The sequence below is a fragment of the Plecotus auritus genome, assembly GCF_963455305.1.
Source record: "Plecotus auritus genome assembly, chromosome: 9".
NCBI classification, from domain to species: domain Eukaryota; kingdom Metazoa; phylum Chordata; class Mammalia; order Chiroptera; family Vespertilionidae; genus Plecotus; species Plecotus auritus.
The window spans coordinates 18,256,665-18,281,773 of NC_137783.1; the positions used below are offsets into that span (position 1 = coordinate 18,256,665).

General features: G+C 54.7%; 1 protein-coding gene across 1 annotated transcript; it reads right to left on the reverse strand.

The window, feature by feature from the left end:
* Positions 1–9,923: 9,923 nt before the first annotated feature.
* TRIM8 (tripartite motif containing 8) lies at positions 9,924–24,992 on the reverse strand. Its single transcript, XM_080642148.1, has 6 exons — positions 23,677–24,992; positions 13,661–13,756; positions 13,092–13,325; positions 12,068–12,099; positions 11,824–11,939; positions 9,924–11,484 (listed from the first exon to the last, which is right to left on the reverse strand). The coding sequence occupies exons 1-6, from the start codon at positions 24,244–24,246 to the stop codon at positions 10,877–10,879; spliced, it is 1,656 nt and encodes a 551-aa protein (XP_080498274.1). The 5' UTR covers positions 24,247–24,992; the 3' UTR covers positions 9,924–10,876.
* Positions 24,993–25,109: the final 117 nt, after the last annotated feature.

Below are 25,109 nucleotides of genomic sequence, written 5' to 3' on the forward strand. Positions count from 1 at the left end.
TATTAACACCACCAATAACAAAAATAAAAATAACCGCTTAGTAAGCTCCTCCCACCTACCAGGCACTCTGCATGCATTGTGGGGCAGCATTGGGCCTACTTTACAGTGGAGGAAACTGAGGCCCTTGCCTGGGTGAAGGGTTTTACCCGAGATCACAGAGCTGTTAGTGCAGGAGGGGCCTGGAACCCAGGTCTGAACGCTACCGCAAGCTGCCACCTCTGGGAGCTAAAGACAGGAACAGCCCATTTCCCAGCAGCCTGAGCCCCTAGCCTTCCAGGCCCACACCATGGGTCTCCTCTGAGCAGCACTGCTCCCTGGCGATTTCTGTCCCAGGTGTTGGGTATCTTCTGTCCTCACAGCACAACTGCTTGCTTGTTTGTTTTAAAAATATTTTTATTGATTTCAGAGGGAAAGTGAGAGTGAGAGAGACAGAAACATCAATAATGAGAGGGGATCATTGATGGACTGCCTCAGGCATGCCCCAAAGTGAGGATCGAGCCCACAATGCACACGCCCTTACTGGAAATCAAACCCATGACCTCTTGGCTCATAGGTCAACACTCAACCACTGAGCCACATCAGCCAGGCCACAACCGTGTATTTCATATCATCCTTTGCACAGACGGAGAAAAGGGTGAAGACATTAGGAAAGTTAGGGCTGACAAGGGTGTTTGCAATTATCTGATCCTGGGTCTTCCTTTTCGAGAGGGTTCAGAGAGGGGCATAGACTTGCCTAAAGTCACACAGGAGATGGCAGAGTGGGCACTGGCCCAGGGTTCTGCCCTCTAGAGCAGAGGAGCTTCTCTTCCCCTTTGGCAGCCTCACTTCCTCCGTCTGCAGACACCAGCATGGCTCTCTAAGGGCCCACCTTTAAAGGCAAACCGCTGGCAAAACAGAGGGGAGCTTGAGGCAGAAGGAGAGAGGTCTAATGTTGCCAGATAAATGGCAGGATATTCGGTTAAATTTCAAATAAACAAGGAATCATTTTTAGTATAAGTATATACCATGCAATATTTAGGACATACTTATAATAGTAAAGGGAAAAAAAAGAAGTAATTGTTTATCTGAAATTCAAATTTTAACCGGCCATCCCGATTTTGGGTTTTTGTTATTTTGCTAAATCTAGTAACGCTATCCAGAATGCCTGGCTCTGGTACAATTTAAGTGTGTTCTCTGGAGTCATCTATAAATCAGCTCTGTGATCTTGGACAAGTTGGTTACTCTCTCGGAGTCTTGCCTCTTCCCCTGTGGAATGGGATTAAAGTTATAGGGAGATTGAAAGGAGATAAAATGTCAATAAAATACCTAGACCTAGGGCAATAGTCAGCCTGCAGTAGGGACACTCTGTGCCTCCGTTTCTTATCTGTAGAGTGAGGTGATAGTCATCTGCCGCATGGCATTCTCTAGAGGATTAGTGGAAGTCTGGATGTCCAGTGTGTAGTCGATGCCAAATCATCGGTAACTATTATAACTGGGGGAAATTCTGAATCCAGGCCTTCCCCGACCCCAAGACCTCTGCCCGGCCACCTGGCCCCTCCATTGGCTAACTTTCCAGGCAACAAGCAAGCAGCCAGCAGCCTTCCTGGAGATGCTGGCAGCCCCCTCCTCACCGGGGCTCCCAGGGCCACCCCAGCCACACCTCCTGCAATTAGATTTGTAAGTGGGAACATGCTCTTGTCAGAGGCTTCTGATTGGCTCCGGGCAAAAACACAGTTTAGCGCTCAGTCAAGCTGCATTTTAGGGCCTCTGTCTCCCTCTCCCTCCTTTCCCCCCTTAATTGCAATCTGTTCAGTAATTTCCTTTTCCAACACTGCAGGAGCTGGGCAGGGAGGAGGGAAAGAGAGCTCCCACTCCCTGCAGTGAATCTGCTGGTCCAGCACTGTCAGGGGTGTAGGTGTGTGTGTGTGTGTGTGTGTGTGTGTCCACAACTAGCCATACACATGAGCATGTGGAGATCTGACCAACCCCCCAGGGTCAGTCAGACCAGGGCAGATTGTTAAGGGGCACCCACTTGTGGCAGGTACTTCACAGTTAGCATTTAATCCTTGCAACACTATTAACTGTAGGTAGTATCACGCACAGTTTGGAGCTAGGGCTCACAGACTCACTTGCTCAAGATCACACGGGAAGAACAAGGCAGAGCCAGGATTTGAACCCAAGCCTGTTTGACTACTGGGCTCCAAGTTCATAGCAGGGTTTCTTTTCCCCTTTAGGCTTCTAAGCCCAGAAAAGGGGCTAAGGAATCCTCCTGCACAAAGGGACATGGAGAGGTTTCTGTTCCCAGGGTGAATAGCAGTGTCCCAAGGACAAAAAGCCTTCGCTACAGAAATGAAATATTAATGGCCGAACTGCAGCAGCTGAGTCAAGGAGGGGCAGGGTTTAAAGGAGAACTTGCTTGGCTGCCTGAAGCTGAAAGCTAGAAGGGTTGGGGGCAGGACTGCCACTAAGCTACGCAAACTGCTGCTCCTGTTAGTCACTGGCTGGTTGGATCCTTTGGCCCTACGAGGCGGCCATTCCTATTGCTGTTTCCCAGCTGAGGAAACCGAGGCCTTCAAAGGTTAAGTCACTTGCCTGGAATCACAGCTAGGAAATGGCTTGGCTGGGATTCCTGCCCACTCAAAAGCCCGTTTTTCTCTAGGACGCCTTCTTGAATAAACGAAGGGCCATGACCTGCTGGGAGAGGGGCTCCAGGAAACAGGGAGGTGGGTGGGCCAGAGGCCTACCTCTCTCTGTGCCACCCCCTCTTCAGGACCCACAAGACCCTTCCCCCAAGTCCCAGAGGTGACTGCTGCTCTGGAGGCCACCAGCAGAGGGGGCAGGGGGCCTCAGCCCCAACCTGACAACAAAGATAGCTGTTGCTCTTTGGGCCCTGACCTGGTGTCAGCTGCCTCCATTCTCTCCCAGGGCTCAGCAGCCCCCCTCCAGCCCTGGGCCCACTTAGACTACTGCAGGGGAGAGAGAAGGGCCCGATGCAGACACATGCACGAGGCCACTGCCCACCCACAGTCTTTCTTTGCCTTGTTAATTCATGTTCCTGAGACTATCCAGGCCTGTCACCTGGGCCACCGCCGGCCCATATGGGAGAGGATGCGCACACCAGGGGTGCAAGGCTTGGCCCTAGCCGAGGGCCCCTCAGCGGCATGGCCTTGTGTAGGGCCAACGCTGCACAGCCCTACTTGGTGGCCCTAACTAGTACCCCAACCAGTCTGGCTCTCAATATCCCTCTCCCCGCTCCCCGCCAACCCACCCAGTCCTCACTCCCACCTGGGTGACCTGCTCTGGGGAGTTGGAGCCTAGCAGTCGCTGCCAAGATGTCAGAATCACATGAAATCATGCTGGCACACCACCCCCTCGCCCTCGGAATCTGTCCGGGGGCACAGATCTTGTGAACATGAATGGGGCCTTCCTGGAGCCTCCAGATGACTGGACCAAAACGTTTTCCTGCCTGCACGCTGCAGATGCCTTTTGGAAAGAAGGCGCTAAGGAACTTCCGTTTGTAAGCAACAGCCTGTCCTGGGGCCAGGGGATGCAATCTAGCCCACTCTCCCTTCAATTCCCCCAGCTCCTGTGAGGAGTCAGCCAACTCCCTAGCCCCCTTTCCCACCCCGAGACCCCCAGATCTGCCAGAGTGGTGAGTTGGAAGGAAGAAAAAGAGGGAGGAAGGGGCTGGGATGCTGATCCAGGCAGGGGGGAGGTGACTGCACAGCTGCAGGCAGCCCCCTACCCCCAGTCTGTGAATGGGCACATTACCCGCTCCTGCCCGCCTGCCACCGCTCCTGAAACAGTTGGTCCTAATGAACGCAAAGCAGGCAGGGCAGCTGTGTGCATTATCCATATGCATGGGGAGGTGTATATTTATCCTCACGTCCCACCCCACCCTGCAGCTGCTACCATCCCCTGTGCCAGAAGGGTGAGTGGGCACAGCACCCAGGCTGCTCCCAGCCCTGGGCCTCCACCCCTTCCACCCCCCCTCCACAGCCCACACCCACAGCCTTCACTTGACCCATTTTGGAGGCAGAAGTTTGTGTGTGTGTTTGAGAGAGAAGGAGAGAGTGCACACTTCATTTCCCCAGTTGGTGCTTTTGATTTCCTCTGAAGTATCTTGATTGCGGACGTACAATGGCATCTTGCTGCCAGTGCTCCCTCAGCAGCTTCTGGCTCTGAGCCGCTGCCTCCCCAGGGCTGGAGTTTTCTGCTGACTCTGGGGCCCATGCCTGGCTGGCAGGGAAGGAAAAGGCCTGATCTGGGCTTCCATCCCTTGACCTGAGCAGCAGGACCTGCCACAGTCCTTCCTGTCCCCTGCACCCTACCTCCTCCCTGACTCGGACCTGCTGCTGCCTCCTAGCTCGCCACCTTGTCCCCTCCTGCCTGGCCACTCACCCACTTTGTTCTGAAATGCAGTTCTCACACTCAGATGCCTTCAGAGGCCCTGCTGCTATGGGGCACTCAAGGCCAAACTGTTTATCCTGTCATTCAAGGCCCCTCTGATCTGACCTCAAACCTTTTTATAGACCTGTCAATCATGGACTCACACTTACCCTCAGCTTCAGATGAGCTATCCTCCCTGCCCCTCAACCTCACCCCAAAATTTTATTTCCCCATCTGTGCTCATAGCCACCTCCTCCCTGGGGTGTCTCCCTCCTCTTTTGTGCTTTCCTTGACCCTTTTTTCAGGCCATGATTCAAATTCTGTCCCCCCAGGAAGATGATCTGGTACCTTCTGGCCCACAGGGCTCCCTATGAAACTTCCAGAGCCCTGACAGCCGAGGCATTTGGCATTCATTCATTCATTGTTCATTCACTCATTTACTCAGCAAATATCTCTTGGGCAGAGACAAAGCACTTAGAATGTCTGTGTCGTGGCCTTGTTCCCTCACGCCTTTCTGACCTCATCACTCACTGCTCTGCCCCTTACTCACCCTTTCCATCCAGCTCACCCTCTTGCTATTCCTGAAACAAGCATCATCTGCCTCAGGCAACACTTGTTCCCTCTTCCTGGAACACTCCTGCTCCAAAGAGCCCCAGACCTTGCCTCCTCCATTCTGGAGTCTCTGCTCAATGTCACCTGCCCTGCCCACTTCCCTATATAAAAACTGCCATGCCCTCTCTCTCTGCTGGCACACCCTATCCCCCCCCCCCCACCACTTGCTTTACTTTCCTTCATAGTACTTATCGCCAACTCACATTTATTGGTTTATTGTTTGTCATCTGTCTCTTCCTCACTAAATTATCAGCTCCAAGAAGGCAAAGTTTGTTTTGTTCACCAAAATACCCCCAATTTTGGAACAGTGCCCAGCATTAGAAGAACCTCAATAAATACCTGCTGAGTGAATGACTGAGTGAATGAATGAAACAGGTACTGTGCTAGGCTCTGGAAAATCAAAGATGACTAATATTTCATGTCCTCCAGGGACACACAGGCTAGGTGGACATGTAAGCTATGCAGCTTGTAACCAGCTAGTTAAAATACCAAGTAAGAACGTTACGTGCATGGGAGTGGGATTGGCCCAAAGAAACATAAACATTGTGATAGCTATCAATGCCTGAAAACGGACCGTGCCAGAACAAACATGGCGCTTTACATGGGTCATTTCATTACTCCTCACTCTGGAGAGGGTGGAGAGAGGTCCACCGGGGAGGCAGGACTCTAAGTCTAGTAGACAACCAGGCAGAGGGATCAGAAGAGCCACAGGGGCCTGAAACCACATGGGCTGCTGGAGGACCCACTAAGCTTACGCTTTTGATGGGTGGAGCCCAGGGAGCTGCAGCGGGTAGGGATGGCATTTGGTGTGGCTGTAGAGTCCCTGTTGTGAGGCCTGGAGCTGCCTGTTTGCATCAATGCTCCCTCCCTCCTTAGTGCCCTGCAACATGGAGAGTGCCTGATGACAACACCCAGTTTACAAGCAGGCAGCCAGTGCCTCCATAGGTCAGGTGACTTGCTGCCGTTTTTTCCAGGTAGACCAGAAGTCCATACCACCCTTCACACAATTCTTGGAAGCCTGCTCCCTCATTTCGCTCCTTACCTGCAGTTTTGAGATGTTGCCTGTGCCATCTCTAACTCCCCCCCCCCCCCCCAACGATCCTACAAGCTGTTAAAAACTACCACACACCACTTCACACCTCACCCTCTTCTTGCCTGAATGTAAATTAAAAAAAAAATAACTTATGGCATTGAGCAGATGAGTTCTCTCTCAAGAAATATCCGATTATTAAAGATCTAGTGCAAGGATAAATAAATATCTCAGTTCAGAGGAATCAGCCACAAAGCATTTTTTAAACACTGGTCGCCTGTGGAGGAAACATTCAGACTCCCAGTGCAGAACTCCGGGTACAGCCCATTGCCAAGTCCCTGCATCACAGGTGCCAGGGACAGGGGAACTTAGGGAAGACGCTCTGGGCTCTTGAAGGCTTCCCTCACGCAGGGCATGGTTCCCATCCACCGCGGAGGACAGGGTAGAGGCCAAAGCTCTACCCACGAGATTTCTATTTGTTATCTGTCAAAGCTTTCACTGGAGAAAGAGCTTGAGGTTGTAAGTTCCCTGTCACTGGAGGAGTTAAAGCACAGGGTGAAGACAACCTCTCCTGGAAGGGAGGAAAGCCTTTGGGGTGCAGGTGGAGAGAGGGGGGTGCTGGGGAAAGAAAGAGAGAAGCTGAAGGAAGAAGCTGCTGTTCCTAAGGCCATCCTCCTGCTGGCCCAGGCCTCTGCCATGAGCCTTCTGCCCACACCCGGATCTGCTTCCCATCCCCTCAGCCTCCAGTGACGATTCTGGGATCTCAGCCTGAGTCCCGGGTCCTTGCCTCAGCACTTCAGCACAGAGGAGGGAAGGGCAATCCAAGAGTGCCCTCAAGGTCATTCCTTGCCCCTTCAACTCACAGAAAAAGGATTCAGAGGGCTCTAGAACCAGGACCAGGATTCCAGCCTCTGGAGACCACTGTTTCTAAGCACCTCCAAGTAAGGGTTTTCCAAAATCATACAGGGAGACGCTCACTTTAGAAGAGGGGCAAAAGTGTGGTGGGGTCTGTCCGGGGATACCCAGGGGTCATTTTCCACTTCCCTGTACCCCACAGCCCCAGTAAGCCTAACATGCCCCCTTTCTCTGTAGGCCTAGAGCTAGGGTGAGTAAGAACATGACCTAGACCATCCCCCCCCCACCCCCGGAATTTGCCTGCTGAAAAGGGGGGCAGGGGATCCCCCAGAAGCCAGGTCTGATTCTGAAAGTGTTCATCGATTCTTCCCCACCCTCAGAGGGGAGAAAACGAAGGTGTCTGAGCAAAGGGCATGGTGACAGCCGTGGGAGCTGAGTGGGTGGGTGTGAACAGGGCGTGGAAGAACCCAGAAGTGAGGTGAGAACGCAGGGTCTCGGCTTAAAGAGAGGGGCCTGGAGCCCTGACTCAGCGGCTGCCCCGCCCGCCGCCCCCGGGTGGGGGGGCCTTTGAAGCCGGGTGGGGCTTTGATGGGGTCTGCCCGGCGCTCAGCTGGCCCGGCCAGATGCGCTGGGGGAGGGGCGGAGGAGCGACCCGCCCCCAGGCCTTGCCCTCCCTCCCCCGGCCCCCTGCACCGCGTCCTGGGCACGGAGACTGTTTCCGGCTGTTGCAGGGGGCACCCGAGTGCCGCCCCCCCCCCCCACCTTGCAGCTGTTTCCCAGCTGCCCAGCCCCACCCCAAAGACAGCTGGGAGAGAGGCTGGGCGGGGAGCGGGGTGCAGCTGCTCGGCTCCGGGCTGGGACGGGGGAGGGCAGCGACATGAAAGAGCTGGGGCCGACGGGGGTGGCTGGCTCAGGAAACCCCCGGTGGTCGCCTCTCCCCCACCCCAGCCCTCGTACATCTGGGCCACAGGAGCTGCGGCCCCCTCCCTGCCCCCCCACCCCCTCGTCAGTGGGGTGGGGTAGACAAACTCCCAACACCCAGCCCTTCCCGGAAAGGCTCCTCTCTGGGGGAGGCAGGCGGGAGGGCACCGTCGGGTGTGAAAGGCGGTGTCTCTGAGTCGTTAGCAGAGTGAGGCACAGGGTGTGCCTGTGGGTGCAAGAGGTGCCTGAGCGTCCACACCGGTGCTGGCCGTGGGACCCCCCCCCCCCCCCACACACACACACCTTCTCCAGCAGGCCGGCGTCCTCGGGCACTTCCAGCTCTTTCTGGGCCTCCTCTGCCCCTGACCGTTTTGGGAAGTGGGTGACAGCTGCTCCTACAAAGCCAGGGACAGCTGGGTGGTTGGGGACAGCTGGATGGGGTGAGCGTCTCCCTGCTTCCCTGGCTGCCCCGGCACCCCCAGGCCATACTCCAGGCAGCTGGCTGTTGTGCCTGTAGCCTGAGTGTGTAATTGTCTGGGCTAGGCTTTCAGAGCTGGGCCAGGTGTGGGGGCTCAAGGCCGTCCCACCGCCACCTGAGTCTCCTACATCCCAATCTGACTGATGTACCTGGGGAAAGGATCCCTCCTGTCCGCTAAAACACAACTAGGCCGAGTGGGAAAGAAGTCGGGCAGCTTTCTGCTCTTGGCTTCCAACTCTTGGCACAGAAGATGTCCCAGCGTTCCTGACAACTAGAGAAAGGGACAGTGAGACAGGAACAGATGTGAGTGGAGCTAAACCTCTGTCTGTCCACCACCACCTGCCCCCAGGCGTCCTTCACCCTGGGCGGGAGGGTGCTGCGCTCCAGCCATCTGCCCCCTCTTTAGCCCTAAGCAGGTGCAGGGGAAGAGAAGGGGCAGGCCAGCTGTTGTCATCCTGCTCCTGGCTCTCTGCCCAAGTAGAAAGGGGGAACAATGAAACAAGGGTCCACCCACCCCACAGAGTCATTTTCTACTCCCACAGGACAGGACAGAGGTACTTAGCAGGACCAAGACTGGTTTGGCCTGGCCAGTCCAGCTGGCCTGACCATGTCCTCCAATCTGGGTCTCCTTTTTTCTGAGAAGAGGGGTGACTAGGGGTCTGCGAGGCTTGGACCCCGGCACAGGACTTCTACACGGCTTGCTCTAAGCTTCCGGGGCCGGCGGCGCTCAGGCCCTGGTTCTACCCCAGAAGGGTACAGGCTGCTTTACAACATAAGCAGATCCATGCAGTATTAGGCAACAAACCAGAGGTCCTTTTTAGAGGTCAGCTCCCCTGCAAAGGAGAAGGGCTTTTGGTGTGCCCCACCCCCTCCTCCTACCCCAGGGGCCCCTGTGGCATGCAGGAGCCTGGACAGTCCCTCATGGCTGCACTCCTGAAACCCCAGGATCTGTCATAACTACCGGGGAGTTAAAAGTGCAGATTCCTGGGATCTCAGTAATTCCAACTGAGTCTAAGTGGGGATCTAAGATTCAGCCCTTCAGCAAGCTCCCAAGACATGCTAGAGACTTGGAGCTCTGCCAAAGGGGATAGAGGTAAGATGTACTTCTCATGTTGCTACCCTACTTCCATGCCTCCCAGAGCCAAAGACTGTCCTGCCCGTTCTTCTTCCATGCTCAGGGGCCAGAGCCCAAGTCACCAAAGGAGGCATGGAGCTGAGTGACCCCACCCTCCCAATGGGGGGCAAGGCCGTCAGACTAAATTCCAAGACAGGGTCTTACTCTGCTTATGCAGTGCCTAGCACTTAGCATGTGCTCAATAAATACTGGACTGAAGGAGGTAAACTTTGCAAGACTCATAGAAAGGTCTCTTCCTTTGTCTGTCCTAGCTAAGAGCATGTTAGCAGAAGCCAAGATGCCAGGGCCTATGCAGCAGACGACTGGGCATGGGAGACCCTCAGCCACTATTTCCCAAATGAATCCAGGGCTGAGTAGATGCAATCGGTGTCTTACGGGTTGACATTCACAGGCCTGGAACAAGCTAGAGCCAGAAGAGAATCAAGGCAAGGAGGGCAGGGGCTTCCATTCCTAGAGGGCCCCTCCCCACCCAATGCCTGAAGACCCCAGGCCTGAGGAGTTGGGGTAAGAGGCGAGGCAGGGAGTGGGACTGCGCCATTGTTTATTAGAACTCGGATTTCGGTGTGTGCTCTAGACAGATTACAGAATACCTGCGCCTTGAGAACAGGAAGTCCACGATTCATACAAAGTGCTCACTACAGGAAGTTGCTGTGTCAAAATCCAGGCAAGGACCCAACTCAGGGCAGCCCCTCTTCCCCCGCTGACCTCAACAAGGGCTGTGCTATGGTTTTTTTATTTAATTATTTCTTTTATTTCTCATTATTATTAATATTATTATTATTTGCTTTTGCTGTGGTCACTATTATTGGCAAAGTTCCTTCTTTTCTTTCCTGGACATGGGGTTCCTGTCTGTAAGATTCCACTCTGAGGCTGAAGGTGCCAAAAGCTGCTTGAGAAGTGGCCTTTGAACTCCGTCTGGGAGGATGGTGAGAAGAAAGAAGCAGGAGAAATCATTCTTGGTTTAAAAAAAATTAAAAAACAAAAGCCCCACAATCTACAGGTCATTTCTTACTCAGTCAGTGATCAAACTGCCCAAAAGAAAAACAAGAGAAGCAGACCAGTGGGCACTGGTCCTTCCTCCCAGGGCTGGGTGAGGAGGGTTGCCCCCACCCCCCAAGGCTTTAGGGAAAGCTGAGGTTCCTTCCAGCCATAGGGGTGAGAAGGAGAAGGCGTGGAAGAACAAAGGAGAGACAGAGAGAGAGCTCAGCGCCTTGAGGTAGACGCTTTCCCAACTCCAGGGCCACCTGCGGGCCCAGCCCAGACCAGCTCCCGCTGTCACTCCACGTCCAGAGATTCATAATAAAAAAAATCAAAAACAAAGCCCAAAACAAAACAAAATCCAAAAGGACAAGACTTAGGGGAAAGAAGGAAGGGAGGGAGGACAGGAAGGTAGAAGGACAGGTCTCTGGATGCATAATTCCCGAGCCACTGGGGGCTGGGGGGGAAGATTCCCCAGCGCCCCACCGCCCGCGTGGCGTTAGCTCGTCACGTAGTGTTTGGTGGATGGCTGCCCATACACCCTGTAGAAATCCTGGTGGCCAGGCTGCTGGGAGGCGTCGAGCCAGTCTCTGACGGCCAGGCCAGGAAGGGACTGGGGGACGGAGGGTGCAGGTGGGAGCGGGTGTGAGTATTCCTGCGAGGGCACTGTCCAGGGAAAATGGCCGGAGCGGGGGTAGGGCTGGTGGCCACCATGGTTGGCCACGGAAGAACAGTAACAGTTGTCCACGGAACAGACGAGAATCTTGCGGCCGCCATACTGGGGGAGCATGGGCTGCTGGGCGGCGGAGCCATTGGGATACTGCGATGGGGGAAACACAGGACTTGAGTGCACTGGTTGAGCGCCTCCTGGCAGGGCCACCAAGTGCTGCGTGGAGCTGCAGGGCCCCAGGGGCTGCCCTGATTGGCCCTCGCCGCTGGCTGTGCCCGCTGCCCCATACTGGCTGCCCACAGGGCCCGATGATGTCTCTAGGAAGCTGGCCTCAGGGAAGGCCATTGAGTGCTTGCGCTTTTCCGCCCCAGAGCTGCTCACGCCACAAGGGTACAGGGGGACGCTTTGCAGGAAGGGCACCGGTGTGCTGAAGGGGCCTGTGGAGAGTTTGGGACAAAAAACAATGAAGTTCACATCCTCCTCAGCCCTGGGGACCTTTCTCATCTATAGGACCAAGCACACTATGTCAGCATCACCTTGGTTGGCGCTCACTACTCCATTAGCAAATAGATACTATTATTCCCATTTTACAGTTGAAGAAACTGAGGCTCAGGGAGGTAATATGGCTTGCCCAAGGTTCCACAGCTAGAAATGGCAAAGCCAGGACATGAAGGAAGGTCCACCTAACTAGGCCATGCTGCCTCTCAGAGAGAAGGCTCTGGCATATACCCATGCCCAAAGGGCTCTCTCCCTTCCATTGAAGACCCCACCCTCACCTTCTAGCATCTTCCGCAGCTGCTTCTCCTTCTTGGCCACCTCGTTCAGGAAGAGCTTGGAGTTCAGGTGGCCGATCTTAGGAGGAGAAAGGCTGTTGCCTGTGCAGGTCTGGGTCCTGGGGGCAGTGGACGGGGCATCTGCTGTGAGGAGGTATCACCGGTGAGCCCGCCCTACCTCCCCCTGCCCCGTGGGCCTGACCCTCCCAAGATGTGTTCCCCTGACAGCTAGTAACCACCTGCTCACCTGTCCATTAGGATTTTCACAGATTTGGTGTTCTAGAGAGAGAGAAAAGGTTTAGTCAGTGGAAAAGGCAGCATGGGAGAGGGGAAGACAAGAACTGCCCTATCCTCACTCTCCCCAGGCAGGGCAGCTCTTGGCTGGTGTCTGCTTTTTTAGAAGAATAGCTAACATTTATTGAGCACTTACTATGTGACAGGCAATATTGCAAGTGTTTCTTATATATCCATCATTTTATCCACACAACTACCCTAGAAGGAAGGTTTGCAGGCACCCAGTCCTCTTATTTGAAATCTTTGGGGCCAGATGTGGAATTATTTGGATTTCAGAAGGGAAATATAGTGCCTGTACCATATATTATATATCACCCCCCAGTAAGCACCACAATTCAATACATCAATGTTTCTGCAGCAAAATGTTTGAATATGTGTACCAGGTGAGATAAATAAAGACCAAACATTGCCAACATCAGTTCAGGCCAATTTTTGCTGTTAAATGAGTTGCCAGAACTTTTTTCTTTGAGTATGCAGAGATTACTAAAATTTGGAATTGAGGATAAAGGAGAGTAGATCTGTATAATCAACCTCATTTGATAGGTGAGGGGACTGAGGCATAAGGAACATATAGGACTTGCCCAAGGTCACAAGCTAGAAGGAACAGGGTGGCTCCAAAGCCCCGTGAGCACACTGGCGGGGGAAACTGGTTGGGGAATAAAGAATCGCAGACTTGCCCGGCCAGTGTGGCTCAGTGGTTTGACGTCAACCCATGAATTAAGAAGTCGCTTGTTCGATTCCTGATCAGGGCACATGCCCGGGCTGCGGGCTTGATCCCCAGTGGGGAGTATGCAGGGGGCAAATAATCAATGTTTCTATCTCTTTATCCCTCTCCCTTCCTCTCTCTCTAAAATCAATTAAAAACAAAAACACGTTTTTTAAAAAACAGACAAACAAACATGTTTAAAAAAAAGAATTGCAGGCTCCAATTTAGGAATGCCCCAGGGTCCCACCAGCCAGTCCTGGGCCCAGCCCACCTTCATGAAGCTGACATCCTCTGTCTTGTCGAAGAGCAGCTGCAGGGAGCCCAGCAGCTTCTTGGCCTCCTGCATGCGTTCCCCAAGGTGCAGCGCCTGCGCTGCGTTCTCGCTGCAGAACTTGGCCTGGGCCTTGTCCAGAACCTCCACTGTCTGCCCCAGGTCCTCATCCAGCAGCTGATGCAGTTTCTCATACTGCAGCCGCACTTCTTCCTTTAGTTGGCTCACCTTCTCCTACGGGCACAGGGGGCAAGAGTGGGCGGGCAGGTGAGTACTGGGGACCACTGGCTGCTGCTTCTGCCTGTCTTACATCCTGGATGGTGGAGTCTGGGACCCCAAACCCCCAGACTGCCCAGGGTTCCTCAGGGCAAGGTTTGACCTGCTGGTAGTACAGGGTTCTGTGCCAGCTACCCCTGTAGGACTCAGCAACTAACAGTTCACGGAATGGCTGACCAAAGGGTTCTGGCACAGAGCTGACCACACAACAGATCCTAGCCCAAATAAGGACTAGCCCAAGGCCCTGCACCCAAGCAGCCCCCACCCCAAACCATGAACTTGGGCTTAGCTACCTCCACCAGGCGCTTGTCTGACTCGAGTTTGTACAGCTGGTCCTCAATGTCCTGCTCTCGCTCCTCCAGTCGGTCCTGCTGCTTCATCAGCATCTTCTGCAGGGACAGTTGAGGCAGGGGCATCAGAGGGGGCTGCAGCTCCACCCCTTACCAAGGATGGGTGAACACCAACCTCCCCTCTATAGAACAGACTCATCCTATAGATCCTTTGACCCAGATGATCGAAAATGTCTGCCATCCAACCTCTTCTGGCCCTCGTGCAATCCCAGGGGCCTGGTTGGTGACAACTGTCTGGCCAGCCTGTTCCCAGGAAAAGAAAGCCTGGAATAGCTTCTCACACGTGTCTAAACCATGAGCTTTCTGAGGGCAGGGGCAGGCCAGTCTTGGTTCTAAGCACCCCTCCCCCACCTCCGATGAATCTTATCATTCCTGTAATGCTATGAGATAAGTACTATTATTATCCTCATTTCAGGGAAGAGGAAACCAGAGAGGTTAAGTAATTTATCCAAAGTACACAGTTAGTAAGTGGCAGAGCTGAGATACAAACTTAGGTGACCTGGCAGTAATGTCTGTTCTTTTTATAAGATTTAATTAATTATTTTTTTTAAAGAATAGTTTATTGATTTTGAGAGAGAGAGAGGAAGGGAGAAGAGAGAAACACTGATGTGAAAGAGTAACATTGATGGGCTGCCTCCTGCAGGCTCCCCACCGGGGATCCAGCCCACCACCCAAGCATGTGCCATGACCAGGAACAGAACCAGGAATCCAGTGCCCGGCTGACCAACTGAGCCACACCAGCCAGGGCTGTTTTTTTAATCCTCACTCGAGTACATGCTTAGAGAGAAGAAAGGAGAAGAAGGGAAGAAGGGAGGGAGGGCAGAAAGGAGGGAAGGAGAGAAAGAGGGACTGGAGATCAAACCCATATCCCAGGTATGTGCCCTGACCAGGAATCAAAACAGCAAATCCTTTGGTGCACTGGATGACACTCAATCAACTGAGCTACTCCGACAGGCAGTAAGGTCTGTTCTTATCCAAGGCGTGCTGCCTCTCTCTGGGAGCCCTAGTTTAGAGATCAGTGCCCTAAGCAGAGGGTCAAACAACCTTACACTTGGGGCATCGAGCCAGCCACCCCCACCCTTGTTCTTGACCCTGAGAGCCAGGCCTCTGAAGTCCTTGCTAACTGCCTCAGCCCCTCAGTTGGACCCCAGGTGGAAAGGAGACACTGGCTCCCCTAAGACCTGAGGCCAGTCTGCTGGAAGGTCCTGGACCAAGCTACTATTTCAGCCCTTCTCATCCTATCTCTACAACCCCTATCCTCCCAGCCTTGCCCATCCCAGCTGCTCCATCCATCCTGTCATCCCCCCTCACCAGACATACCTCTTCAAATAGGGTCTTGCTCCTGCTTAAGAACCCTCAATGACTCCCTCCTTCCAAACATTTTAGCATGGTAATGAAGGCTCTCTTATGACCTGATAGTATCCTGTCCCCAACACTCTGTGCACATTTGAACTCTCTGCACCCTGTTGATGGTTTTCTGCAGTCCTCAGTGCCTCTTCCCTCTCCTTGTCTATCCTTCAAGACCCCACTCCTCTAGGAAACTTCTAATGGCCCCTGCTCAGAGTTTTTGCAGGTCCCTCCCAGTCCTGGCCATACAAAGGAGTTGTCACATTCTGCCTGCCCTCTGTAGCTCTGCTGTCCAATATGGTGGCCACTAATCACATGTGACTACTTAAATTTAATTAAAAGTAAGTGAAGCCCTGACCGGTTTGGCTCAGTGGATAGAGCGTCGGCCTGCGGACTGAAGGGTCCCGGGTTCGATTCCGGTTAAGGGCATGTACCTTGGTTGCGGGCACATCCCCAGTGGGAGGTGTGCAGGAGGCAGCTGATCGATGTTTCTCTCTCATCGATGTTTCTAACTATCTATCCTCTCCCTTTCCTCTCTGTAAGAAATCAATAAAATATTAAAAAAAAAAAAAAAAAAGTAAGTGAAATTAAACATCAGTTCTTCAGTTGCACCAGCTTCAGTTTAAGTGCTCAATAGCTGCATGTAGCTACTGGCTAAGGTATTGAATATTAAAGAGACAAAACAGCCACCATCCCAGAAGATCTATAGGATACATTATTCTGTAATTTGTTTCATAAACCGTGGTTTGATCTCTCTACAAAACTCAAGGCCTCTCGAAAATAGGGCTTTGCTGCTATCTTTTTTCACCTTCCCTTCTGAGCCAGGCCACACAAAGGCCCCAGCACCCTATAGATGCATAATATGTTTACTGAATAAACCCATGGGTTTTACACATAAAGTAAGGTTTGCAAAGCGAATTGCACAGAGCCTTGCTCACAGTGAGTATACACTCAACAAGGAATGATTCTTTTTCTTCCTCTGTGTGGGCCTCAGAGTGACCCTCAAGTTTGATGCCATGACTCCCACTCCCATCCACACCCAGATGGCTTCCCAACCTGCCACCAATCCCTTTCTCACTCCCCACCCCATTAGGCCAATAAGGAGTTCAGTGACCCCCTTTTGTGTTGGTGGCTAAACAAAACACCAGGACCCTGAGGAGAGGAGGAGGTGGGGGTGAGGCTCTTAGCTAAGCTGGGGAAGCCTGGGGCAATCTCCCTGAAAAACTTAACCTTTCAATGACCCAGAACAGGACCTCTAAGAACCAGCCCTAGGAGACCTTGCCCTGCCCCCAGCACTTGTCCTTCCAGCAGGCTCCCCACATCAACCCAACATGCACAGGTATCTGTTGCCAATCTGGGATTCAGCACCTGTTCAGAAACACTGCTGGGTGTGGGGCAGGAATAGAGGTAGGTGGTCATGGATCCTCCCCACCTGTGAAACAGCCCACGGTTGTGTGAAGAGGGCAGGCAGTGCCTCACAGTATGGCCCAGATACATGTATACAACTGCACACACACACAAGCATACATACTGCCTCTGGGCCCTGCGAATACCTCATGCAGAGTGTTGTACCAGGTGCACAGGTACTTGCATCCAACCCCCTTCTGTGTGAAGGCTGGACTTCCTGAAGGCCGCAGACAATTGAGGCAAGGTGGCCAGGACACCCTCTTAGGAACATAATGCCTTTTTACCTCCCCTGTAGCAACTGGCCCTCAGATTTTTGCCCGCTGGATACCTTGCACCCACACTCAGGAAGACAGCCCCCCTCCCCCATGCATCTCAGACTTCAGGCCACTCTTGCCTTCCCAATGCCCTGGATATCTGAAAGCCCAGGTCCCATGCCCCAAGCCCCCATCACCAAGGACTCCCTGCTCAAACTCACCATCATCTGATTAGGGGTGCACCTGGGGCTGAGTCCCAAATGAGGGGTGGGAAAGGGCGGCCCCAGGTGGGTTCCCAGCCCAGTTTCCCTCAGAGGATAGGAATGGAGCTGCTCTGCTCCCACCCTCCAGACCTGTGGGAAGCCCCTCTCTTGCCCCCCTGAAACCCTTCCTGGGAGTTCATGGTTGACCCCTCAGGGCAGAGCCATGGGAGGCACCTCCTGTCCAGTCCTGGGGGGACTTAGCCCTTTCTCTCTTCTTATAGGGGTTTTTCAGAGCCTTTCCTGGCAGCACTTCTACCCTGGGACCCTGCAGCATCTTCTCTTAGCTTCACCAGTCCCAGGTCCGGGTTCCTGCCTGCCCACAGCCCTCTGAGGTGGGAGGCCAGGCCAGGCCTAGGAAAGGCGGTGCCACACTCCATAGTAGGTGGCTGGGTTTTCCATTTCCCCTCCCCCAGGGGTTCCTGTCTTTGCTGCAGGGGTAGGGGAGGGGGTCCATGCTGGCCAGCTTACCTTTGCAGGGAATGCCCTCCTTGGGGCCAGGTGATCTTAATTCTGCCACCGATAACACCTAGGCTGCAGTGGTCGGCAAACTCATTAGTCAACAGAGCCAAATATCAACAGTACAACGATTGAAATTTCTTTTGAGAGCCAAATTTTTTAAACTTAAACTTCTTCTAATACTACTTCTTCAAAATAGACTCGCCCAGGCCGTGGTATTTTGTGGAAGAGCCACACTCAAGGGGCCAAAGAGCCGCATGTGGCCTGCGAGCCGCAGTTTGCCGACCACTGACCTTGGGGAATGCAGGGGGTTGGGGGACTACTGCCACCTCAGGCACTGGGAAATTGGGGAGACTTGCTGCCCCCTTCATTACCTCCCTGCCCCCTTCATTACCTCTCATATCCGTTACACCAAACGCCTGAATCAGGTTGCTGAGAAGCTGGAGGATGGGGAACAGAGGAAGCAAGCCCTGGACCCCTCTCCACTACCAGCAGCCTCTTTCCATCTCAACCTCCAGGGAATTGCTGAGACCTGAGGCCCCATTGCCCACCTGGGGAAAAGCCACAGCTGAGGTCATCCCACCTTGATTCAGAGCAAGGGCTCTCCATGTGGGGTGGAGGGCACTTTATAAACATCTCCCAGCCCACAGTAAGTCACCTGGACTGTGGCACACCTCAAGTGTGCAGGAGGGGAGTGAAAGGAGCGAAGTGGAGAACCATGGTCTAGGCTAGAAGCACTTGAGGGACCAGTCCACCTCCAGCAGGAGGGACAATATGAGCCCCAGCCCCATTCCATAGGTCCTGGTCCAGATGGGACCTGCTCACTCCTGTCTCTGTCCCTGAGGGCCTAAGGCAGCCGTGGGCAAACTACGGCCCGCAGGCCGGATCCGGCCCGTTCGGCTGTTCTATCCGGCCCGCGGAGCCGAAAGAGCGGAGGGTTCTCTTGCTCTCCCCTCCACTCCTTTACTTTGAATTTATATTAGTTCACACAAACACTCCATCCATGCTTTTGTTCCGGCCCTCCGGTCCAGTTTAAGAACCCATTGTGGCCCTCGAGTCAAAAAGTTTGCCCACCCCTGGTAAGGCCTTCCATGGTCTGCTCCTGAATCTGTGAGGGTGAAAGCATTAAGAAGGCTTCATAGCACTTCATTCCCATTTCTCCAAGGCCCCAGAACATCCTGCTTCTCATACCTGTCACCTAGTGTTCTAGACTCTGCGCCTTGAGCTGTTCCCTCTGATGCCCTCCCAACCTGGAGAGGGGGCAATCACAAGCCCCCTTTCCTGCCCTGGGAAAGCCTCGTGTCCCTGTAGAGCCTGATTGGCCAGGCCCAACTGGCATTTTTGGTGTCAGACTGGACTGGGCAGACGGGTGAGGCCATGGGGACTCTAGGCTGTATAAAAGTTAATAAATAATAATAAAACCCACAAGTCAACCTTGAAGAGAAGCAAGGTCAGGAGGGAACAGGGCCCCAGGGGCTGGGCCAGAAGCAGGCCTGAGGTTTTCAGACAAAGCCAGGGCTGGGTCCAACAGCCCCTGTGGTGGAAGGGTGGGGGCAGAAAGAGGGAGCTAAGCACTCAGACCCCTGCCCAGGTGACTTTCATGCTGGCTCCAGCTCTGGCTGCAACCCCTGCTCCAGAACTACCCTATCCTAACCTCCTCCCCAGCTGCCAAGCCTACTCCCCACTCTCCCACTTAAGACCTCATCCCGGGAATACGTTAGCCTCCTCTCTCCTGGGCCACAGCACTCTCCCCTTGTCTCAGAGCAGCTTCTGCCTGCCATAGATGCCCCCTTTCGTGCCTCAGCTCCTGCCTTGGGCTACCTTGTGAATCTCCAGGCTGGGCAACCACAGTCCCAGAGAGAGGAGGTTACAGGGCAGAAGCCAGGGCAAGAAGAAAGGCAGCACCTGGGAGGCAGGCCCCGGCAGACCCCAGAGAGGGTTTCCCAGCTGCAGAGTCAAATTAGCTTTTGCCATGCAGAGAGCAGTGCTCTGGGGCAGCAGAACAAAGAGGCGAGAGAGAAAGCCCCCCTTTGTCTGGGTTTGAATGCCAGGCCAGCCGGGAAGGAAGGCTTTTCCAGAGCCAGGGATGAGGCTGCCTGCTTAATCCAGGGTAAGGGCCCAAATCAGGCCCACCTTCTTCCTATGCCCACCCAGACTGCCCCCAATACAGCATCGCAGGATCCATCCAGGATGCAACCTCTGATGCTGCCACAAGCAATAAGCTCACCCTAAGGTGAATCCCATCTCCCCCTTCCCTCCCCAATTCCCATCCCACCAGGTGAGAAAAGTCGCACAAGACTCACAACCACCAACCACAGCCTGAGCAGGCAGTCATGCACACACACTCAACTTCACCTCGTAGATGTGCGGCATGCTTGTTCACACACACACACACACATATACACACAATCTTTCTGACCCCACATCACACATACATAGACAACTACATAATTAAGTCAGTCACTCACATCATACCTTCTCAGAGATACACACATGAGATACAAAAAATCGGTCACATGTGAGAGACACAGCCAGGCATGCTGGCTACACACACCTGCAGACTGACATGGATGCACAGCTACCCAGAGTGCAGGAGGCAGAGGAATCAATAGGATGTGCACGATAGGCGCCCGGCTGTGTCAGCAGTATCCTGGAGAGGAGGTAGAGGGGTGGGCCTGTCTGGGGCCCATGGAGCAAGGCCAAACCAGGCCCCCTTCTGTGTAAAACTCAGGATGGTCAAGGAAGGGGCACTTATGACCCTTGTGCCTTGAATACACACAGCCTCCCCACTGCCTTAAAGTATGGTGGAGGAGGAGGCAGCAGTGGGCTCTGCACTGCCTGAGTGGGCTAGACCAGGGCAACCCTCACTCCTACAGCCTACCTGACACAGACACTTGGAGTGGAGACCCAGGGTCCCATGCAACCCCTCCAGCCAAAGGCAATGTGAGAGCCACTCCAAACTGGCCCAAGCATGGGATCCCCTCCGTAAAGAACATCTCAACTCTAAACCTCCAAGAATGCAAGGAACATTTCCAGCCTTGATCTGGGATCCTAGGAATGACACAGGCATAACTATGACCTGAAAACACACACACACACCATGCATAGCCCCTCACACAAGATAACTAGGGCTTGAGTCATCTTTCCATGTTGAGGGGGGTCATGAGATAGAGGTGCTCACAACTCATTCCAGTACCATGTTGCTCAGAAGAATCCCTAAACCTAGGGGATGGAAAAGGATTTGAACACCAAGGCTGCCAGGCCTGAACCCACCTAAATGTCCTAATCTTAGGCCCTTAGGACATATTTAGGATCTGGATATGTCCCAGAGAGTGGTCTCTGAGGCCCATGCAGTGGGCATCCAGGCCTCAGGGCAATGTGGCCTACACACTGGCTTCCCAAGTGTAGAATGGGGCCGTGGACTTCACAGGCATAACTCTGAGATCCCCTGCTAGTCCCCACCACTGAATGGAGGCCCTGCTTGCCTTCCCACTGGGCCCCAGCTCCAGGCCACTGGCCCATGCACATGTGAGTGCTTTTGAGTAAGCAAGTAAGGGCCACCAGGGAGAGGTTGATCAGGGTTTTCTATTTCCAGCCAATAGGGCATTTCAGTAGCCACTCCCTCCCCTCTCCCAGGAGGACAGAAGAAGCACAAGAAGCAGAGCTACATTTTAAGGCATGTGCTAGGTCCCCATGCTTCTGTTTCTCTATCCGGGAAAATTCTGTTGCCCTCATCCATGGTACCAGAAGAGGACCTTTAGAACTGATTCCCAAGGGAAAAGAGACCTAGGAAAAGGCCCCTCCCCCCTGTTTCCCAGAGAGGATGGAGAATGAAATGGGTTCTTCCATTCAGGTTCTCCAAAGCTCCCTCCCTCCCCCTTGGTGGGACCCCCTTCCTCCACATTCACTAAATCCAACTCATACTGAGTGGTGTTGGGCTATTGAAGGCTTTCCAACTCCAGTACCCTGGGGCACCAGAGAGAATCCTGAGGGACTGGAGTGGGGAGTTGGAGATGGACGAATAGGAGGGGGATGAGACTCGGGCTGGGGGGGCACAGATGCTGAGCAAATAGAATTGCACATCTGGCCCTGATGCAACCCACTACTTCTGAGTCCCTGCTCACGCTAGGGACAGGAACTAACACACACACACACACACACACACACACACACACACACACACAGAGGCATGCACGCACGCCTGCACACAGCTGCTGACAAAGTTCGTGGCCTGCTCCCATCCAGTTCCTCCCATGAGCTGGGGATCAGGGACCTGCCGGTGGGAACCCCAGGATGCACTCTGCATGCATGTGCCATCCCTCCCACACCCCAACTACACAACCAGGCGACAGGTGCATTTGAGGGCAAAGACACTTGCCCACACATCTAGAGATACCCTCTTACTACCAAGTTAGGTACAATTATGTTTTCTCCCCCACCCAAATGAAAGACACCCCTAGCACAGACACAGCTAAGAGCAAAACCTTGGGTGGGGGCACACATACACTCATCACCCTGGTTGCTGCCCCCTCCTCTGTTCCTTTTAGCCACATTTCAGATTTTTCCCCTCCTCTCACTTTCCCCTGCCAATCCCAGGACTGAGAACTGGACAGCCCCTTTCTCCTGCCTCTGCCCTTTCCCAGCCTCCTCTCCCAAGCCCTCCCATCTTTATTAACAGCAGCAGCTTCCCAATACTGAGGAAAACCTGGGCTCTGTTTGCCCTGGGGCTCATCTGCTTCCCCTAGGCTTCTGCCTTTTCTAACCCTAGTGGGGAGGGAGTGGAAATGGCTCCTCTCTCCACCCCCCACACTTCCTTTAAGAAACCAGAGGCCCTGTACTGGCACAAAAACCCAGAGCTCGCCCATCGGATTGGAAACTAATTATACAGCAAATTTTATTTGTTGTCCCTGCCCTCAGCTTGTGGCAGCCCTCTTGCCTTTTGTTAGTTGTCTGTGTATGTTTTTTAATGGCTAAACACTGACTCATTCTGACTGTCCCTCCAAAGGAAACAGCCCCCATCTACAGCCGTCCCCTGATCCTGCTTCCTCATACCCAAACTCCCCACTGGCCTCAACTAGCCTCCAGGGGCCCCCACCCAGAAACACTCCCAGTCGTACCAAAGCCCAACCTCACCCCCAGGCCCCAAGCTTGGGCTTCTGAAACGGCTCATACAGTCTCAGGCCAACCCCTTCCTCTGGTATGACTCAACTCTGAAAGCCAGGGGACCAGGGAGGGACCAAGGAGGAGCCCCCCTCCACTGGAGGGGACGGAAGTATTGCCTCAGTCCAGCTCCAAAGCCTGGCCCACAGGCCTGAGGGGGAAGGCGGTTTTGACATTGGCTGCTGCTGCAGGGTGTATACAATGGGAGGGGATGTGGTTCCGTAATCACTCAGCCGGCAGCCCAGGGGAGCCAGCTGCCTGAAACCAGATTGTAAGGCGGCTCAACCTTAAACCCACAGGATTCTTTTTCCGTCTTCCACTTCCCCTCCCCAAATGTGGGAGGGCTGTGATATAGGGCTGGGCTGGGAGCAAAGGGCTCAGGGTGATGAAGGCACATACTTTAAGGTTTGTTCATGGAGGAGCGTTCAACACACACACACAGGCACACAGAGGGCTGCGGTTCCCACACATGGGGAGTGGGCTATCCAGAATAATCCAAACAGTTGAGACACTGTCCTGATACTGCTGGCTGTCCAGGCCTTGTCCACATAGATACGGGAGTTCTGCTCTCCCTCCGGAAGCTCCCTTCCACCCCCCAATGTGTTTCCAGTAGGGCTTGAAACTAACATGGCTGCTTTTGTTTACTTCCTCATTGGTATGCCAACATCATGGATCATGTCAGCCACAGCAGCGGCACCAGGACACTCATTACATAAACAGCAGCTGGAGATGCAGAACCTGGGTCACTGCCTTGGTGACTTCCTGTAGGGCCTACAGAAACAAGGCTGGGGGAGGGAGCTGTGCGGAAAAAACGGAAAAGCAACACCCAAACTCGACTCTAACAGCCCCACACTTCAGTTCTACAAATGACTCACAAGAGCACAGGTGCAGAAATGCATTAAGTAGCCTGGGGGATCCTTCTTCCCAGAACCTTGCCCCCAAACTTTCAGAGTATTAGAGGCTCCGGGAAGGGAGCCTCTGGCCTGAGGTCACGAAAGTCAGCCTGCCTGGATGGGTGGTCCCAGGCGGTAGGGAGTGTGTATGTGTGTGTGTGTGTGTGTAGGATACTTGCCCGGATCTCATTCCTCCGGATCTCCACGTCGCACACCGAGTGTCCCTGATGCGCACCGCTGTAGTAGCAGCAATATTGGCACACGGCCACCTGCTCGGCCTCGCAGTGGTAGAGGCGGTAGGCGTTGTGCTGCGGGCAGCTCCAGGCCCGCACGTCGTCCGCCTCCACCAGGAGGTGCCCGCGGGCGGTGGAGGGCTGCTGCAGGTGCGTCTGCACGTGGGACTGGCAGCAGGGCGCCTCACAGCGCAGGCAGACCTTCTGTGCGGGCAGTGGGGGGCCGCGGCGGCAGAACACGCAGTGCAGCGCCGTGGGCGGCTTCTCCACGTGCAGGGCGTTGAACTTCTCCACGATGTTGGTGAGCTTCAGATTCTTCTCCAGGCCCGGCTTCTGGTTGTAGGCCTGGTTGCACTCCGGGCAGCGCACCAGGCCGCTGTCCTTGGCCCACGCCTCGCCGATGCAACCCCGGCAGAAGTTGTGTTTGCACGGCAATTGCACCGGCTCCACGAAGACATGCAGACAGATGGGACAGATGAGTTCCTCCTCGAAGCAGTTCTTCCAATTCTCCGCCATGGCGGCTGCGGGCAGGCGACCCGGGCAGGCCTTCCCAACTCCCCAAGCCTGGGGGTCCGGCCGGTACCGCTGTAGGCCCACCGAGCCCGGAGCTCCGGCCCCAGGAGGCCCCGACTGTCGCTCAGTCACCAGCGCCTTCCGCGCGCCCGCCCCCCGGAGGGAGCCTAGGTCCTCACGTCTCGCGCGCAGCCGGTTGCGTCTCGTCCTCCTGAGCGCCTAGCGGGAGGTGGCGGACTGCGCCAGGGCCGCAGCCGGGGCACCAACCCTGAAGGGGAGCGCAGGAGTCCAAATTCCATATAAGAGGCCGCCTCCCCGTCTGCGCGGCTAGGGCAGCCCCGGCCCGCGGCCTGCGCTGGGCCCCGCGGCTGACATTGGGGCGCGCCCCACGGCGGACAGAGCCCGGGAACCGCACACTTCCTCCAGCGACGGCGGCGGCGGCAATGGTGGCTCCCTCCCGGCTCCTCTGCGCCGCGCGTCCCTCGCCTCGTCCAGAGTCCGAGGGCCGGGGAAGCAAGTGCTGCCGCGCCGAGGGCTACTAGATCCGGGCCGGGCGGGCGAGGCGGGCCGGCGGTCTCCGGGCGGTGGCGCGGACGCCCCTCGGCTGGCCGTCCGTCCGCGGGTGCGGGCTGCGGGGCGCAGGCGGGCCGACTCCGGGGCGCTGCGTGCGCGATGGGGCAGTCATTCAGATGAAATTCCAGTCCCCGGCCAGAGACACCAGCCCGCCTCTGCCTTCCTCCTCCCTTCACAAATAGAAACGGAAGGGGGAGGGAGAAAAGTGGAAAAAAAAGCCAACCAGAAAGGGAGGGAGGAGAGCCCGGCGGCGCTCCGGCCTGACCTCCTTGTCGCCACTTCTGCGCTCCCCC